This window comes from Asparagus officinalis, chromosome 6, assembly GCF_001876935.1.
Source record: "Asparagus officinalis chromosome 6, Aspof.V1, whole genome shotgun sequence".
In the NCBI taxonomy this organism is placed as follows: Eukaryota; Viridiplantae; Streptophyta; class Magnoliopsida; order Asparagales; family Asparagaceae; genus Asparagus; species Asparagus officinalis.
The window spans coordinates 72,870,581-72,889,619 of NC_033799.1; the positions used below are offsets into that span (position 1 = coordinate 72,870,581).

Genomic DNA, 19,039 nt, shown 5'->3' on the forward strand with positions numbered 1-19,039 from the left:
TTCGATCTAAGGGTCGTTGGTTGACTCAATCAACTTTTCATCATCCTCCTCTGCATCTTCATCTGGATGACTAGCCGAAGTCAATTCATAGACATGTTTTTAAATAATGTTCCAATGCTCACATCGAATTCCCATGATGATGTTCTGGATGAATGGTCTTGCCATAGACAATCATCGGCTTCATTTTCTGAAAGGGGAGTGGTTGAAAAATAACCTAACCCTTTTCCAGTTTTATGATAATAATCAGGAGGTTTTCCTTCTGGAGTGAAAGATCAAATTGGTGCTCGTCTTACTTTCTCGAAGTTTAAACCTTCCTGTTTACCAAAGTCTTAACTCATTCTTCTCATCAGATGGATGGAATTGGGTTCATGATAATGAAATTGTGGGATTCCAAGATCTTCATCTGAACTTTCCCGCTTGGGCGACTCAGAGTTGACTTTACCGAAATAGATTGGCTTTTGGCTTTTCTTTTTAGACGGGACCATGAAGAAGGCTTTATGCACATCTTCCATCTCTTCGAATGTAGCGAAGGATGATTTGAGCGGCAAACCAAGTGATGCATCAGCATACAACGTGTGCCAAGGATCTATACTTGCATCTGTATCTGTCTCTGTTTTCTCACATTCAGAGGACACATCAGACAAGTAAGCCAAATTGAAATCTTCATTAATGTACCACTCGCCCTCACTCGGTACATCACTATTACTGAGCTCATTACAGCTCATTACATTCAGATCTAACTCCCACGGACACTCTTCCTCGGGCTCGGGTTCGATGTCCGCTTCGTTGCCACTATCGGCCGCTTCCTTCGGCTGCTCTGGCTCTTGGGAATCCAGATAGAAGACTGAGTCGGTATGAAAATTCTCCACACCTCTGAAAGGTTGCTTCTCTGCGATCAGAGTTTTGACTTCTCCCTCATCATCGGCATATTTCATTACTTAATGAAGGGTAGACGGGACAATACGATTCGCATGAATCCAGGGCCTTCCTAACAATAGATTGTAGGACGTGTCCGCATCTATGATGTAACAAGTCACCTCTGACTTGAGATCTCCTATTTGGCACCTGAGTTTGATCTTGCCCAAAGGTCGGGTGTTGTTGGCGTTGAAGCCAAAGATGGTAGTCTGAGTAGAACTCAATCGATGCAGAGGAATCCCAAGGACTTGCATAACTCTGTACGGCATAATGTTGAGTGCAGAGCCTGGATCGACTTGGACACGGCAGATCTCAGAGGACCCAATATACCCTGTGTAATACATGTTGGCCTTCTTGTTTTGATGATGTTTACCAAACAATTTATCACTAATGTTGTTTGTCTAGTGTTTGTATTTATCTATTTATTGTAGACAAACAACAAATCGGAGGATGGATGGAATAGAGTTTTCACGATCATATCCATTGGAGGATGGAAGGAAATTGTGGAGTGAAGCAAATGCATTCAAGTTAAATATTCAAGTTCAAGATTCATCCGCAAAGTTTACCAAGAAGAGCTTCGTTGAAGATCAAGATAGCTTGGATAATCTAGTTTAGGAGTTTATATTATGTGTGTTGATACTTTAAGCTCAATCATATATACACACACATTTGGTTTTATTTATAGTTGTTTTGGTTTATAGACTTAACGAAATTATTTTATATCTTTTATCAAGTCTATAAATCTATTGGAAAGGTTTCAAAACTTTATTTAAACTCATTTTGTCAAAATCAAGCTTTTACAAGTTCATACTTATGTGATTTTGGTTTCAAAACTTTATTTAAACTCATTTTGTCAAAATCAAGCTTTTACAAGTTCATACTTATGTGATTTTGCAAAATGATGAGAATTTTGTCAAAATCAAGCTTTTACAAGTTCATACTTATGTGATTTTGCAAAATGATGAGATTTCATAATTGGGGAATGCAAATTGGAAAATTAATTTTTGTAACATGTTCAAAATCATATTTACAAACATTTCCCAAAGTTTTATTAAGTTTGGAATTGATTTGTTATGTTTAATTGAATTTACAAAATCAAGTTTTTGTTCGTGTAAGTTTAAAGTTCATGTTCGTGCATGTTTTTGCAAAACAGATGATTTTTCACAAATGGGAAATGAAATTAAAAAAATTCTTTTTCTAACATATTCTATTACATGTTTATAACCATTTCCCAAAATTTTATCATTTTTGGAGTTTATTTTCTATGTCAAATTGATTTTACAAAATCGGGTATTTCAGCAGTTTTCAGAATCTAGAATATCTGTGTTCAAATATTTATTTCTCACAAATGGGAATTGATATTTCAGAAATTCTTTCTCTACAATGTTTATCTACACTTTTAAAAACTTCCCTCAAAATTTCATAATTTTTGAAGTGTATTTACTATTTTTAAAGTATTTTACAAAGCCAGCTACGCAAAAATTCCAGATCTGTCGATACTGACGAGTCGACCCATAAATGCATGAGTCGACCCATGAACAGTGCATGAGTCGACCCATGAACATATGAGTCGACCCATCAGATGTTTTTTTGCCTGAAATAGCTAGTTTATGAGTCGACTCATGAACAGTACGAGTCGACTCATAACACTGTAACGGCTAGTTTTTGGCTGAGCTGTTTTTTGGTTTTTTGGACTTTTCACTTGGGTTTTCTTGGTTCTTTGGGACTCCTATATATACCACATACCCTCTAACTTCTGATGCAACCAAGAGAATGTTTTAAAACAAGTTTAAAGAGTTTTAAACAAGGGTTTAAGTTTGGTTTAAGTTTGTTTAAGAAGCTTTTAAGCATTTGGAAGGTTGAGTTTGTGAAATCAATTTCACAAGAGCTTGAGGAGATCATCTATTGGTGTTTGGGCATCCAACTATATCAATTTCACAAGAGCTTGAGGAGATCATCTATTGGTGTTTGGGCATCCAACTATTCTCCCTCTACCTATTGATTTATTGAGAAGTTTTCTAAACTCTATTTCTAGCTTTACATCTATTTGTTTGATTATCATTTTATTAAAGCTAGTTTTATATTGAGTTTAGTTGATTTAATTTCACTCATTGTTTACACACACCCACTTGAGCTTATTGTATTTGCATACATTGTATATTTGGGTTGGTGAGAGTTGTAACAATTGAGTGTGAGCTTTCATTGTGTTCTCATCCATATTAGAGAACAAATCATTTATTGTAATTGTGCTTATTGTGAGATTAACTTTGTAATACATTTGTACACCGAGAGAAGTGTGTGACGAGAGTCGGGGATCGTCCCAAGAGGAGTGGCGTCGGTTGACGAACCTAGGGAGAGGTTGTATCCGAGCACTTGAGGGAGACACGTCTAGTTCTAACACTTGAGAGGGTGTAAAGTGGGATTGCAAGAGTGTTAATTATAAAGTTTTCGGTTAGCTAGAAAACCGAGTGTGAGGTGTAAACGTTGTTCGGGTAAGCGTAGAAAACCCGGTTGCGATAGTGGATTTCTCCCCTGGAGTGGGGAGCGGAGACGTAGGACGGAAGGTCCGAACTCCGTGATCATATTGTGTGTTTGCATTGTTTATTTACACTATCACTCTTATCTTATTTATGTTTATTTCACCCTTGTGTTAATTTATATATCCTTGCGTATATTTCATCATATACCTCTTTGCTAGGATATATCTCTTTGTTCATATTGCATATTCTTGCTCATATCATATTGTATATCTATCTTGCAAGTATAATTTATTAATTAGTTTTAATTAGCATAAAATCGGATTAGATTAACATAAGACCCTAATCACCCCTCCCCCCCAAGGTCTAACAATACAGTGGTCTATCATGCTTGTGTTTGATTTGCATATCTTCTTGTGTGAATGATATGCATGACAAACTTATTGCAGCTTGTAAGCATTGTGCGCAAGCTTGTTCTTTTGTAACTTCTGGGACTGTAGGAACTTGTGTTATAAAGCTCTCCATGTCCGTTAAAACTTCAATCAGAGCCTCCCTCGTGGTCTTGGACAGTCGCAAGAGCTCATATAGGGTGATTCTGGCCGGAATATTGGCCAATTGTGCCATAACATTGAAACGGAAGGGAGTGTTTGATCCTCCAGCTTCTTGAAGAAGATTTTTGTTATAGCGGAGCTCCTTTTGTTTCCCTTTGCCTGCGGGCTTCTTAGGGACAGAACCCTCAGCTTCTTTGGCCTGTTCTTCTGTTCCTCAACCAACTTGATCATACTTTTTCAAGTATGTCTTTCCTGATTTGGTACCTGGATTAGTTTCTTGTTCAGCCGCAAAAACCTCTTTCTCCTCATCCGAGTCGGTGAGAGGGATGAGATGATCATCATCTTCGTTCATAGAGGGGCTAATCACATTGGAGGATTTATCTTTGTTCCTCTTTTTCTTTGATGATGTGCTTGCCCATTGTTGATCTTCGAGCAAATCGGGATGGACCCACATTATCTCTCCTTTCGGAGTGGTAAGGGGTACCAGCCCTTTCTCTTTCTGACCATGTGGGTCAATATTTTTCAGGTGTAGTTCTCCCTTGGGGATAGGAATGACACCGTTAAGAGCTACCACAAGTGGAAAATCTCCGAACCGGACCAATATCATGTTAGTGGATACGGTCTTCTGTTCTGGGTTTAGCTTGAGTACATCAGCATCGACCAGTGCTTGCAGAATATCCTTGAAGACATAGCATCTCCTTGTCGGATGTCCCAACATTCTTTGATAGCGGCAGTAATTGGGATCGTCCACTTTTTCTACCTCTTCAAGTTTCTTTACTTCAGGAAGCTTCAACTTATTGTTCTTCCGAAGTAGTTAGAATAAGGTGTCCACATGGTCCTCTTTGAAAGAGTACGGCTTGGGTGCTCTGGTTGACTCGATTTCTTGCCCTGCTTAGCAGGTAGCGCTCTAGTATTGGTATCAGTGGCCAGAGTATCCTTTCCCTTCTGTCGGGGAGCATTGCCTTAACTGCATTGCACCGGCTGCTTTTGTTTGCTTGTTTCTTCAGCTCTAACCCGGGCAACAATTTCTTCTGCTTGTTCTCCTTGGGAAACCAACTGTTTCCAGGAACGACACTCTGCAACCCCCAAAGTAACTTGTGTCATACTCAAAGGACATTGCAGGGCCATGCCTTGGAATCTTTCTACGTACGCTTTAATAGACTCTCCCTTATTTTATTTGGTGGCAAGAAGGGTAGGGACAGAGACTTCTGTGTCATCTTCAAAAAACTTGACCAGAAATAGCCTTTCTAAATCTGCCCACTTCTGAATAGATCCAATCGGAAGTTTCATGAATCATTCAAAGGCAACCCCCTTGAGGGTGCCAATGAATAAACGAGTCAATATGGCGTCGTTTGATATCACATTCCCAGTCTGTGACTTGAAATAGTAGATATGTTGGTTCGGCGACCATGTGCCATCAAAGCTTGCATAGTAGGGGCTTTTAATCTAAGGCCTCACAACTCCTTCCTCTTGGAGCTCGCTTCTATTGGCAATAACATTGAGGCGGGCTTCCAATTCATCCATCTTGGCTGATTGAGGATGATGTTCATTCTCGGCCTCTTTTTCCTCTTCAGAGGAAGATTTTATGTGGTGGGCCTCCTGATCAGAAGTCTCAAACACTTTGTCTTTCCCCTTTGATGAAGATGCACTTACTCTTCGGGAGGATTCATGTCGAGGCGGCGAGTCTGCTTTTTGAGATTTGACCCTATCCGCAACAATCTGTGCCATCAAGGCTCGGAGTTCATTGATGGTCTCTTGTTGAGATCTGAGCATAGCTTGCTGCTCATCGAGTCTCTTCATGAGATCTTCAAGATTCCCTGGCATGTAAACGGAACTCTCATGTTCAACGAAAGAACTAGAGGATTGGGACTCTGCGATAGTCGAATGTTCATCATCAGAATTTGTTCCTCTAGCTAATCTCCAATAATCGACAGAGGGAATGACTCTCGTTCGCGTCCGAGTGCGTTGGTAGATTCCTTCAAACTCGTTCGCGATTTCTCTAACGCTTGGAGAACGGTCCGTCTCTGATTCATCAGAACTAGGGACTGATGATTTCCCTCGGTCGATCATATTGATAGTGACTTCAGTATATTCGAACTCTGAAGCTTTCTTCTTGTAGTGACGTCGTTGCTTGTTAGACCGGACGATGTTCGTCAATCGGTCGAACACCGACTGTCTAGGCGTAGAAGTACAACATTGGCATTCCGAGAGGACTGCAGAAATAAGTCGCTCACATTGGTATGAATGAGGGGATTGTTGCACTGGTCTTTCTCTCGACAAAAGCTCCCTTAGATCAGAGACTTGAGGAATGTCCCCCACTGAACATGAGGTCTGAATTGGAACCTCCTACCCATCAGTAGGCGGTACTGGTTCTTAGTGAACATGGATCTTAAATCCATGTTGGTCTTTTTGAACACGACGAATCACATCGCGTTCCGAAGAAGGAACGTGAGGGTCGCGTTTAACCTTTGAAACTCGAGAGTCGTGTTTGAGAATGGGAACGCGAAGGTCGCGTTTTGTTTGAGCAACGCAGGACTGAGGTCCGCATTTTGCTGGCGAAACACTCCCTTGAGGGTCACGTTTTGATGGAGCAACGCAGGCCTGAGGTCTGCGTTTTGCTAGTGAAACGCTCCCTTGAGGATCGCGTTTTGATGGAGCAACGCAGGCCTGAGGTCCGCGTTTTGTTTGTGAAACATTCCCTTGAGGGTCACGTTTTGATAGAGCAACGCATGCCTGAGGTCTGTGTTTTGTTTGTGAGACGCTCCCTTGAGGGTCGCGTTTTGATTGTGGAACACTCCCTTGAGGGTCGCGTTTCAATTGGATCACGCGGGGCTCATATTTATGCTCATCAACATGAGACTCGTGTTCTAAAGTCGAAACGCGAGGCTCGTGCTGAGGCTCACAAACACAGAGTTCGCGTTGGTTGAGGGATCGGCTTCCTCGGAGATGTTCTCGTCGTAGGGATCTCCTTCGTCGAGCAGCGTTTTTCTTGGCATGTCTCAAGGCTTTTGCAGCGTCACTATCTGTGTTGATCAAGTTCGTCGCCGCAATAGGCCTTTTGTGACTCGAAACTCGTTGTTTTGGTGCGGGTGTAAAATCTTCAACTCGATTAACGAGTTTAACTACAGCTGAGCCTATTCCTTTAGAGGAGAGGCTGTCTGAGCCATCTATTCCAAAGGAGAGCCCTCCTTTGGTGATTCGGTCACAATTGGAGCTTTAGTCTCCTTGGGAACTTTGCAGATCTTGCGCATAGCCTCAGAGCTAAGGGATCCGGAGGAGAGTGCTTCCTCGTACTTGGCTTGGTCAAACTCCACAACAAGAGTTTTGACCGTTGTTCCAGCGAGGTTGAAGTCGGATTGCGTCACCACTTCTTCATTGGTGAAAAAGCTAGTCCCCAGCAGAGTCGCCATCTTTTATTTGTCGAAAAATTGCGAGAAATTTTAGAATAAAATTCTGTATTTATCCCTAACTGACTTAGGAAAAGAATAAATACAATCTCTCGATGTAACCTCTCTCTAACTAACTTAGAAAAAGAAATTGCAATTTTCTCTTATCGGTTTTCCGATTTACAAAAGAGAGAAGGAATCGACAGAGATCCTTCCCTTTGTTTAAACCTAGGTTCTTCTTGGTGTCGATGAGAGTTTGATTCTTGTATCCCGTTGATTATCCGATCACTTCGACTCGTGGAACACGGTCTATTTCTCTTGAATTGACGTTGAGGAGAACTTGCGAGACAAATTTAAAACTCTTAACAAGTTAATAACTCTTAGCGAGTTTAAAACTCTGTAAAAGAGTTAATCTGAAAAAGGAGATTAATCCTTTTCTTTTTTTCTTTTTTTTCTTTCTTTTTTTTTTATTTAACCGAAATCGGTTTTCAAGCCAAGACCAAGGCTCCAAAAATCTGATCCGAAAGATCTCTCAAAAGCTCCAGCCGAAGATCCAAAGGTGCCGACAATTGCTGACCAAATGATCTCCTTCTCTCCCTCCGATCTCGATCTGCTAGATGATCCGATTTAAGCTGATTTTTCAGCTATTTATAGGGGATTAAAGGGTGTAACAAACCCCTAAAATCGCTCCTTAGTGGTGTGTAATCCCCTTCAAATCGTGGGAAACAGTTTTGGGACCGGTCAACTCGTGTTTGAACGAGTCAAACGCGAAATTCACGTTCTGGGAATGAACTCTGCGTCTGGGGCTGAAGACGCGGTGGTGAACCCTGCGTTCTATTCTTGGAACGCAGATGTGAGTTTCGCGTCTCATTCTTGGGACGCAAAGATGAACTCGACGTCTTGAGTTGAAGAGACCATCAACTTGTAGTCTCTTTTTGTTGGAGCGTTGCAAAGATTGTCGTCTTGTAATCTTCGTCTTGGCTCCTTGAAATGTGAGAGTCGTCAGTTGTAACTCTTGTCGATGATTGTGAAGGCCATCGAATCAGAACTTCCATCGGTTGTTGTGAAGGTCATTGAATTGTAACATTCGTCGATTTTCGTGAAAATATTCGAATTGTAGCCTTCTGGAAGTCGTCAAATTGTAACTTTCATTATCAGTGCTTGATGGGAATTAGCTATATGTAGTAATTTTTAGACAGCCTACAACCATCTTCTTCTTGGATCATGACAGAGCTAGTTGCTTCTTGTGAGATGGCCAAGCAGAGATACAAGGTTTCTCCTTCTCTCGGTCAGCTCAATAGGGGCTTGGTACTTAAATATCTCTTGAGGTTATTGAAGGCTTCACTGCACTCTGCTGTCCAGCCGAGACCTTCCTTCAACTCCTTGCTTCCTCTCAAAGTTTTGAAGAATGAGAGGCTTCTCTCGACAGATTTTGAAACAAAGTGGCCCAACGCAGCTATCTTGCCATTTAGCTTCTGGATGTCCTTCAATGTGTGAGGCCCAAACATCTACTCTATGGCAGTTATCTTTTCGAGGTTGATCTCAATGTCTCGTTAGGTAATCATGAACCTAAGGAATTTTCATGATTGCACACTGAAGGCACATTTGGCCTGGTTGGGCTTCATGTGAAAGCATTAGAGGACGGAGAAAGTTTCTTCAAGATCTGATACGTGAGATGCCGCTTGCTTTGATTTCACAAGAATGACATCCACGTATGCCTCCATATTACGGCAATCCGATGTTTGAATATTTTGTTGACCAGACTCTGATAAGTGGCCCCTACATTCTTAAGACCAAAGGGCGTCACCTTATAGCAGTAGGTCCCTTGGTCTGTGATGAATGAGGTCTTCTCCTGATCATACTTTGTCATCATGATCTAATTGTATCCAAAGAAAGCGTCCATAAAGCTAAGCATTTCATGGCCCGTACTATCATCAACTAGTTGATCGATCCTTGGAAGGAGGTTGTCCTTTGGGCAAGCTTTGTTTAATTCTGTGAAGTCCACACACATTCTCCACTTGCCAAGGGACTTCTTCTTGACCAGCACCACATTAGGTAGTCACTCTGGGTATTTAAGCTCTCAGATGAAGTCGGCCTTGAGCAAGCGGTCGACTTCATCCGCAGCCGCCTTCTGCCTCTCAGGGCCGAGATGCCTTCTCTTTTGTTGAACCGGCTTGCAGTGTCGATCGACCGAGAGCTTATGGCTCACCACTTCGAGGGAAATTCCCAGCATGTCTTCGGGTCCTCAAGCAAACACATCTGTATTTTTCATGTAGGAAAGCGATCACAACTCCTCCTTGGGGCTCAACGAGGCCTGACCCGATTTTGACCTTCCTCAATCCATCAAGGTCTATCAGCACTTCCTGCAATTCTTCTATGGGAGTCGTCCGCTCCCATTCGAATTCCTTTTGCATTTGGAGGTGGGTCTTCTCAATTGGCAGGGTCTCCAAAACTCATTTCATTTTCATTGAGCGTAGATAACATAACCTGGCCTCTCACTGGTTGCTTCTCACAAACTCGACTCCCTCTGGATTCGGGAACTTTATCATCTGATGGTATGTGGACAAGACCGCCTGAAGGTTATTCAATGAAGTTCTTCTGAGAATAACGTTGTAAACGGACTTCACCTCAATCACCACAAATTGAGTTGAATAGTGGATTGGCCAGGATATTCGCAGACCACTATGGGGAGAGTAATCAGTCCTTCTGGTAGGAGTGAGTGTCCTGTGAACCCGATGAGGGGATCTCGACAAGGTTGTGATTTTGACTTTTCAATGCCCATCTGATTGAAGGCACTCATGAACAAGATGTCGGTGGAGCTCCCAATATCGATCAAGATTCTTTTGACTTGAAAGCCATAATCTCGGTTGAAATAATGAGAGGGTCATCATGAGGTGTCTCTATGCCATTCAGATCATCGTTGCTGAAGGAAATAGGATGATATGTCCTTGGTCTCTTCTCACATAGGTTGATATCAAATATTCATCAAGCATATTTCTTCTGAGTGCTATTGGACATCCCTCCTGCAGCTGGACAGCCGCTGATGGTGTTGATGACGCCCTGGCTGCCTGATTTTTTTAGGTTGTTTGTCTTGCTGGGGACGGGGCCATCTTGATCGAGACCTCCTCCCTGACTTCTCTGGAGTTGGCTCTCCTCTGTTTTGAAAAGAAACGAGTTTCTTTAGAAACCCTTTCTGTATCAGGTCTTCGATATCCCTCTGGAGGACTCTACACTCATCAGTGTGATGACCTTGATCCTTGTGATACCTGCAATATTGCTTGGTATCCCTAAACTAGGGATCCGACTTCATGCAGGGAGGGGTGGAATTGAGGTCCTTCTTTCTGAACCAAATGAGAGCTTGCGAGGAAGTGGTGTGGAGAGAAATGAGGGCCAGCCTCTTGGTCGCCTCTTTCTTCTGGTCCCTCTTGACGACTCTGCTTAACTTAGAGTCGGCTCTAGGGGGATCCTTCTCCGTCTTCTTTTTTGAAGAGGGTTCGGCTTCTGTCGCTGCTACTGCTGCTACGGCTTCTTTTTTCCTCCTCCTTGTAGGCTCGGGCATCTTTCGCGTCCATGTATCCTTGAGCTCTGGCCATTAGCTACTCATAGTTGGTGACATGGTCTATGATAAGCGAGTCGGACAACTTGTCATCCTCTAACCCTACCGATATTGCAGCCATGGCAATCATATTGCTAGGGTTATCAACTTCCAACCTTTTAGCTTGGAATCTCTTGAAGTAATCCCTGAGACTCTCCCCAGGTTTATGTCTCATCTGCAGCAGGACACAGGATGGCCTCTTTTGCTTGGAGTCGACCAAAAAGTAGGGTACAAATTTTTGGCTGAGCTGCTCAAAGCTATGGATGGACTTTTTGTCTAGAGAGTTCCACCACATCTTAGTGCTTCATGTCAATGTGATAGGAAAGGCTCTACAGATGATCGACTCGATCACCTACTACATGCTCATCAGATCATAAAAATTTTGCACATGCTCCGCCGAATCTCCCTCCCCTTTATACTTTTCAATATACGGTATCTTGAACTTGGCACATGGAGCGTTCATGATCCAGTCGGCGAGTGGAGTGTTTCCCCCGATGGTGTCTTCTACTGTGTTGAACGTCCGGTCATAACCAGACGCAAGATTAGTCGTTGAAGGACATGGAGCAGTGTGAGGGTATCGGAGGCCGCGTGATGTTGTCCATGCAGTGCACTCATGGCTACCATGGCCAAAGCTGGGGCTTTCCCCCGTAGCCTCCATATATTGCTAAGGTTGTTGAGGAGGCGTGTCTTCTACTGTGTTGAACGTCCGGTCATAACCAGACGCAAGATTAGTCGTTGAAGGACATGGAGCAGTGTGAGGGTATCGGAGGCCGCGTGATGTTGTCCATGCAGTGCACTCATGGCTACCATGGCCAAAGCTGGGGCTTTCCCCCGTAGCCTCCATATATTGCTAAGGTTGTTGAGGAGGCGCGGCGAAACGAGTCTGCTGGCGAAGCGGGGGAGAGGTGTATTCATCATAATCCTTATGTATTCATTGCTTAGCCTAACCCACATGAGGAGGAGGAGTAATGAACGCCTAACCCGTAGGAGGAGGAGGAGGAACGAACAACGGAGAAGGATGTTAGGGAGGAATCCGGCTTAGAAGTTTGTTCGTGAAGTAAGTGACATGTTGCTAAAGAGATTGGGAAATTCTTCGGATGGATTCCTCTAGTTGGACTTGAGTGACATACCCGCCTATGTTTCTTCAATGGATGGAATGGAGATCGGCCTGGATGATCGGAACCATCCATCTTGTGCAAAGAAGAAAAAGAGGCCCCACGGTGGGCGCCAAAATGTTGATGTCAGTTATCAAACAGTGGATTAATTGTGTACTTATCAGTGTATTAGTGTCCCTTAATCTTCTTTAGACAGTCAGTTCTTGAGCAGAGAATCCATTCCTGCACATAAACAACACGCAAGAGGATCGGAGTTAGGATCTCCAATGGTTCATCCGACAATCAGGTCAGTAATGAGCTTGAGTGGAGAAGGTGTGTTCTATAGCAAGAATTTACTTACCCATGTGCAGCAGACAGTGCCTCTATTTATAGGAGGTATAGAGGGGCAATTTGCATAATTTTGGCCGAGTCTAAGCAGGTGGTTTAGTCGACAGATACTTACACGTGTCGACTGCAGAGGGGATGAGTCACCTATTCGTTTAATGTGATGGTGACGAGGAATACATAGTGCTGACGAGGTCCGATTAGTCATAAAGACTTTCAGGGGTGGAGTAATGATGGTACTGATCATGCATTTAATATGATGGTGATCGACCGTCGGCGGGGGATTTAAGGACAAACCGCCTTTAGACTCGGCTCTGTGAGCGGGCTGATAAGTATCACCTTTTTATTCGGTCATCTTGTACTCGAAAGTTCTCGACCCGGCCTCGTAGGGTTTAGAGGAGTAGGGTCAACTCAAGTAGTGGCTTCGAGTGAGGATGACTTTCAACATGGCCCTCTTTAGGAAGGGTCGAGTGTTGATGTTGCTCGAGCCATCCTGCCTAGGGTGAAGTTGATCTGATGCTTAGTATAGACACGTGTCGGCTCATTGGGGAGGATTAACACTTAGCCATTTATGTGTAGTAACAGCATGCTATCAAGGTTCTTAGCCAATCATAAATTAAAACCAGTAACTCATAAACAAGGAACACTTAGCTAATCAAATGAACAATTGACGACTGATATTGGATAAATTACAGTTAAATACCCTATTGTTTTACCCAATGTTGCACATTAATACAATCAGTTGTAAATGGATGCACTTAAATAGCCCCAACGTTTATAAAAGCTGCACTTTAGTATCTTTAATAATGCAAACGTGAAAATTTTCGCTCGAAAAATCCTCATGCGACACGCAAATGCTATTTTTAGAACATTCTATCCCTTACTTTTCGTTAGATCTATCATTAAACTTATCAAAATCCTATTTTAAAATAGAATGAGGGTATGTTTGAAATAGGATTTTGATAGGTTTAACAAAAAATAAGAGTCAAAATATTCTAAAAATAGTATGTGAATGTTGCATAAGAACTTTCATGGAGAAATTCTCATGTTTGCGTAACCGCGTGTACTACACTAATACTTTTAGAAACTTTAGGATATTTGAGTACAACCATTTATAATTGAGAATATTTATGAGCAAGCATTGGGTGAACAATAGGATATTTAAGCATAGTTTACCCTTGGTATCTAGGGCATCATAAGAAGCACACTCAAATAATCATGATACATGCCTATGATATTTTTACTAAAGAAAACGTTACAAATCTAATGGTATCACCGCTCTGAATCACTAATCTCAATGCCTCCATCATCATCACCAATACCTCTAAAATATCCAGTACATGCTATCAAGGTTCTCAGCAAACCAAAAGTTTAGTATAATAAACACTGTAATTAATAAACAAAGAAAAGTTAGCTAATCAAATGAACAATATACACACAACAAAAGACCTGACTTGACATTTGTACAAATAGAACATTACAAATCTAATGTTATCACCACTCTTAGATCTTAATCACTCATCTCAGTGCCTCCATCGTCAACGCCAATACTATCATTATCTACATCACTGGGTAAAGCCACATTCATCCAGCTTGTATCTTGTCCCTCAAGTACCCCAGGGTCCTCAATCCATTCTCCAATGCTGAAGTCCCTTCCATCCAAACTTACTGGACCGCGCTCACCTCTTATTGGTGTCTTGCTTCCAGATGCTGCTAATTGCCTAATATTGTCCACGAGAGAAATGAAATGATCTTCGTGAAAACAAAAGGACCTTGAATCGAACTATAGGTAAATTTCACCAAACTACTATGAAAGGGTGGGGATTACGCGAAACTACCAAAACTTGTTTTATTAGAAAAAACTATCATGAACTTTGACACCTCCAGAAAATATCTTGAACTACTGGAAATTATTGCTAATGGCACTAAAATCTTGGACTCTTGTCTTGGATCAGAAGTCCTATACTTATTTATGTCAAATACCCCACAGAGTTCATAACGGCAATATAGAATACAAGAGCATAAGAGCAAATTTTGTCCAAACATGTCACGAGTGTTATTTTAATGAAAACATTCATAACACTTTTCTCTAATAAAAAGGTACATGGTAGTTTTGTGCAAAACAGCCCAAAGTCCATGGTAGTTTTGTAAAACTTGCCTCACATTTATAATAACGATAATAGTAACAAAAATAAGATTAGGGAAGATTACCTTTGTTGAAGACGCAAATTGTAGTGTACAAATGTGAGATCTGTCAACCTTTCTTGTTCCAATCTGTTCCTATTTCTTGAATGCATGCACTCCTTCATGGTCCAATTCCTCTCGGCTGTAGTTATGGTGCATGTCTGGCTTAAAATCCTAACAGCGAAGTGCTGGAGATCTGGATAGTCTGACGCATACAGAGACCACCATGTAGCTGGAACAAGATATTTAATTCATGTCGTCAATGGATTAGAAGACAAAGTACAGAGAGTAAACGAGCAGTCTTGTTTATGACTATTGTTTTGTTTAGCACTTGCTCCAAGCTTGTATTGAAGTTTTTCGAGAAGCTTGAAATTTAACCAGACTAAACATTTTTAATAGCTCCTAGGCAACTAACGTAAGTATATCATGTGGAACATATTTACTGTACTCTACACTTGCATGTTGATAGTCCATGAATGTATATGTTTCCATGTGTGTACATTACAATGTGTGCATGTATGCATTCTATACAAAGCCATTAGCCGAGAATATAATTCATAATTTATCAAATTTCACATCAAGCTTGAGTGCTGCCTATCAATGAGCACTAATTGAGCTATTATGGGGTAGAGTCAATGAAGAATTTCTCTTCTGCATCTTATTTCAATAAGCAGCTTAATGCCTTCTCTGCAGTATTTTGTCAAGCAGCTAACTGTAACTACTATGTTAGCAGATAATTTCACGATACAGTTATGTTTAAAAGAAAAGTTCAAGGAAAACATGCTAGTTGTAGTGACTTTATTTCGGGCACCCAGTGACGTGAATTGTTTTGAAGTATCAACCGCAAGGATTAAACAAGCATATTAAAGTGCACAAGTGTAAAACGTTAAAAGACAGATATAACCATATCATTAAGGACTAGAAAGAACTGCATTAGCAGAAGACTGCACAAGCAAAAAAAAAGATATGAAGTGATGGTTGAAAAAAGAACTAGCCCTCGAGAAAATATTAACGTATAAACCCCTTGATGAAAAAAGATAAGTGCTTAAGAATGTACAATAACTATTATTTTAAGCATGTTCCATGCAATAAATAAGGGAATTGACGATAGTACGATTTAATAAACTTATGAATCCAACTTCACATATGTTCGGAATGTTACTTGAAAGTGCATGAGTATTTTTTTTTAAAGAAGCAGAACATAAAGGTTCATTGCTCATATAGAGAAGTTAATAACCAGTATTTATGCAAAATGAAAGGCCAATACTGAAAAGAACAGCTAGTTAGACAACTAGAAATAAGCAAGACAGAAATTTGATAATGAGAAACAAGTGGAGAGGCATAAACGATCAATGGAAGAATAATGTGAAAAGTTCGGTACCTATGATGCACGGATACGAATACGGAACACGGATACGACACGGACACGGATACGGGATACGGGAAAATCCAAAAAAATAGGATACGGGGATACGACAAGGAATTTTTTTAAATTATTATTATATATAGAAAATTTTATAAAATTCAACTAACAATCTAAAATATGAATCTATCACAAAATAACAAATTTGTAAACAAAAAGGAATTGGAATACATACTCATTCTATCACAAAATAACAAGTTTGTAAACAAAAAAGGAATTGGAGTACATATTCTATCACAAAATAACAAGTTTGTAAACAAAAAGTACATCAAGATGAAGTGGAAGCTAGTCCGATGACTTCTTCATTGCCTTCATCATCAGCTGCATAAACTATAATTACAAAATCAATTATTTAGTCATTATCTACCACTATGTGTATAATTACTCACATTCTTTATACAACAATAGTAATAATAACAAACTATAATCAAATTTAGAACATAAAATAATTATATCTACGTGAATAATTATACCATGCATCACGTGCACAACACATATAGTGCACACATATCGCATACTAGTGTCTACAAAAGAAACAACAAATGTTGAAAATGGCTTGATGGTTTAGATAGGATATTGCCACGCTTCACTGTGCGACCCTTACATACAATCAAAAGATGATTTCTTACCAAGAGGGAAAACAAATAAAATTAAAAGAAAGAATTTTATAAGTATTTGAACTTCTCAACCAACTCCAGAATGTACGTTCTCTTGTCCTTCAATGCTAATTTCTCCATCTGCACGGCTAGAACATCGCTCAATACTCAATAGCTAGCAAGGTTTTAACGATCTGAGTGCAAAAATGCACAACAAAAGCTTGGAGACTTTGGTTGCAAAATGCAACACGGAGATTCTACTTATTGGAAGGACATAATAATGTGAAGGACTTATTGGTAAAAAGTACAATATCACGATATAGGGTCTAGTTGCAAAACTCAACAACATAGGGATTAATTTCCAAAAAAACAATAAGAGAACATAAGCCCTAGTTGCAAAAATGCAACCATATCCAAGGGTTTTTAATTGCAAGGTTGCAATTCTCTGAGCTGCATAAACAAAAAAAAGGTTAGTCTTTTCAAAAAAAAATTAAGCGAAGAGAGACTGAGAGACTGAGAAAGAGACGGAGAGATTTAGAGAGAGAGACTACATCAGAGAGAAAAAGAGAGAGAAAGAAAATCAGAGAGAGAGAGAGACTCAGAGATCGAGAGAGACGAAGAGAGAGAGAGAGAGAGAGAGATGAAGAGATCGAGAGAGGGAGAGAGACGAGGACTGACCTAGCAGCGACGAGGACGAGGACAGGACGAGCGACGAGATCGCAGCAAGAGAGAGAAGACGAGATCGAAGCTGTAGAGATCGGTCGAGAGAGAGGACGAGGACTGACCTAGCAGCGACGAGGACGAGGACGAGGACGAGCGACAAGATCGCAGCGAGAGAGAGAAGACGAGATCGAGATTGCAGCGAGAGAGAAGACAAGATCGAAGCTGTAGAGATTGGTCGAGAGAGGACGAGGACTGACCTAGCAGCGACGTGGACGAGGACGAGCGACGAGATCGCAGAGAGAGAGAGAAGACGAGATCGAAGCTGTCGTGGCGGCGTCGGGAATCAGGTGAATGAAAATTTTAGGGAGCGTTTGGCAACCGTGGCGTTTTTACCGTTTCTATTTTTTTTCAACAAAAACAAAGAAATGTGTTTGGCAACCGGTGCGTTTTTTCTGACTTGTCCCTTTATAAAATCTAAAAATTAAACACTTTTCTCAAAACATCAAAAATGTGTTTTGAGATTCCGTTTTTTCATCTAAGCCGCCGCCGCCCGCTCGCCCGTCGCTGTCTGGCAAAGACACCGCGACCGCCGCCACCCCAACCCCGCCGCGCGCCCGCCAGCCACCCCCCCCCCCCCGCCGCCAGCCGACGCACCTGCCGCCCGGCCGTCGCCACTGTCGCAAACAGTAGCGCCGGCTCCCTAGCCCGTCGCCGCCCGCCCGACCAGCCGGCTTGTCCGACACACCCTCGCCCGTCGGCCACCTACCGCCATCGCCACCACCAGCCGTCGCCGCGCGCGGCCCACCAGCGCGCCCTGCCCGTCGCCACCCGCCCGTCGGTCGGGCTGGCAGGCCACGCCTCCACCCCGCAGATGCTTATCGTCGGTCGCCGCGCTGCCCACCCGCCGCACGCTATTGTCGCCGGCCTACGCCGTCGCTGCATCGCCGTCGTCCGGCCGCCGTCGCCCGCCCGTCAGCACGCCTGTCGCCACAAATCGTCGCTAACTCGCTGGTAAGGCCGACGGTCAAATTAGCGTTCAGCAAGAGGAGTTGACGTCGGCTCGTCGGCCGCCGGCCGGCACTTAGGACACCCGATCGCTCGCCGCTCATTGCACTACACTAATATAAAGGTCAAAGCTGTTTGACCAAAATGGTGTTTTCAAAACACATTTGAAAAAGAAACACCATGGCATGATGTTTTTTACAAAAACAAAACAAAAAACATATTGATTACCAAACACACCCTTAGGGTTTAGTTTTGGGTTTGGGTTTCGATTTCGGTTTTGTCTTTCACTATTTTTTTTCTTTTTCTTTTTGTTCGGCGAATCCCAGTCGTGTCCCTGCATGCCCTTGACTGTGTCCACCCTGGATTGACCGTTGACCCGTGTCGGACACGAATTGACCGTGTCCGACACGTGTTGTGCACGTATCGTGACGAATCCGTGTCCGATTCGAGTCGAACACGGATTGGTGACCTCCGGGGCCGAATCCGTGCTTTAGAGTCCCGTACAAGCACATGCATATGATAAATGAAAAGACTACTGTCTGAAATATTCTATTCAGTCATATCTGAGGTTCAAAAGGTACTTGAAATAGAATCATCTTTATGATCGGATAAAGGTATCTCAAGATCTGAAATCATTTTTTTGATTTTTTTTCCAAGGAAACATTATCCATGACTCAGGCCCTACTATGATACTATATATATTACTCTCCAAAGCTTTTACATATAGGACCTCAAATTTTAGATTTTTTAAATATCATATATATATATATATATATATATATATATATATATATATATATATATA

The 19,039-nt window shown here is 41.8% G+C and overlaps 1 protein-coding gene across 3 annotated transcripts in view; it reads right to left on the minus strand.

Moving 5' to 3' along the window:
- Nucleotides 13,645-19,039, minus strand: part of LOC109844304 — a 9,841-nt gene continuing 4,446 nt past the window's right edge. For all 3 annotated transcript variants that reach the window (XM_020413292.1, XM_020413293.1, XM_020413294.1), the window contains 2 exons: nt 14,575-14,779; nt 13,645-14,084 (listed from right to left, as the gene is read on the minus strand). In XM_020413292.1, the coding sequence (XP_020268881.1) occupies nt 13,874-14,084; nt 14,575-14,779 (416 nt within the window). In that variant the 3' untranslated portion in view covers nt 13,645-13,873. The remainder of the gene's footprint in view (nt 14,085-14,574; nt 14,780-19,039) is intronic.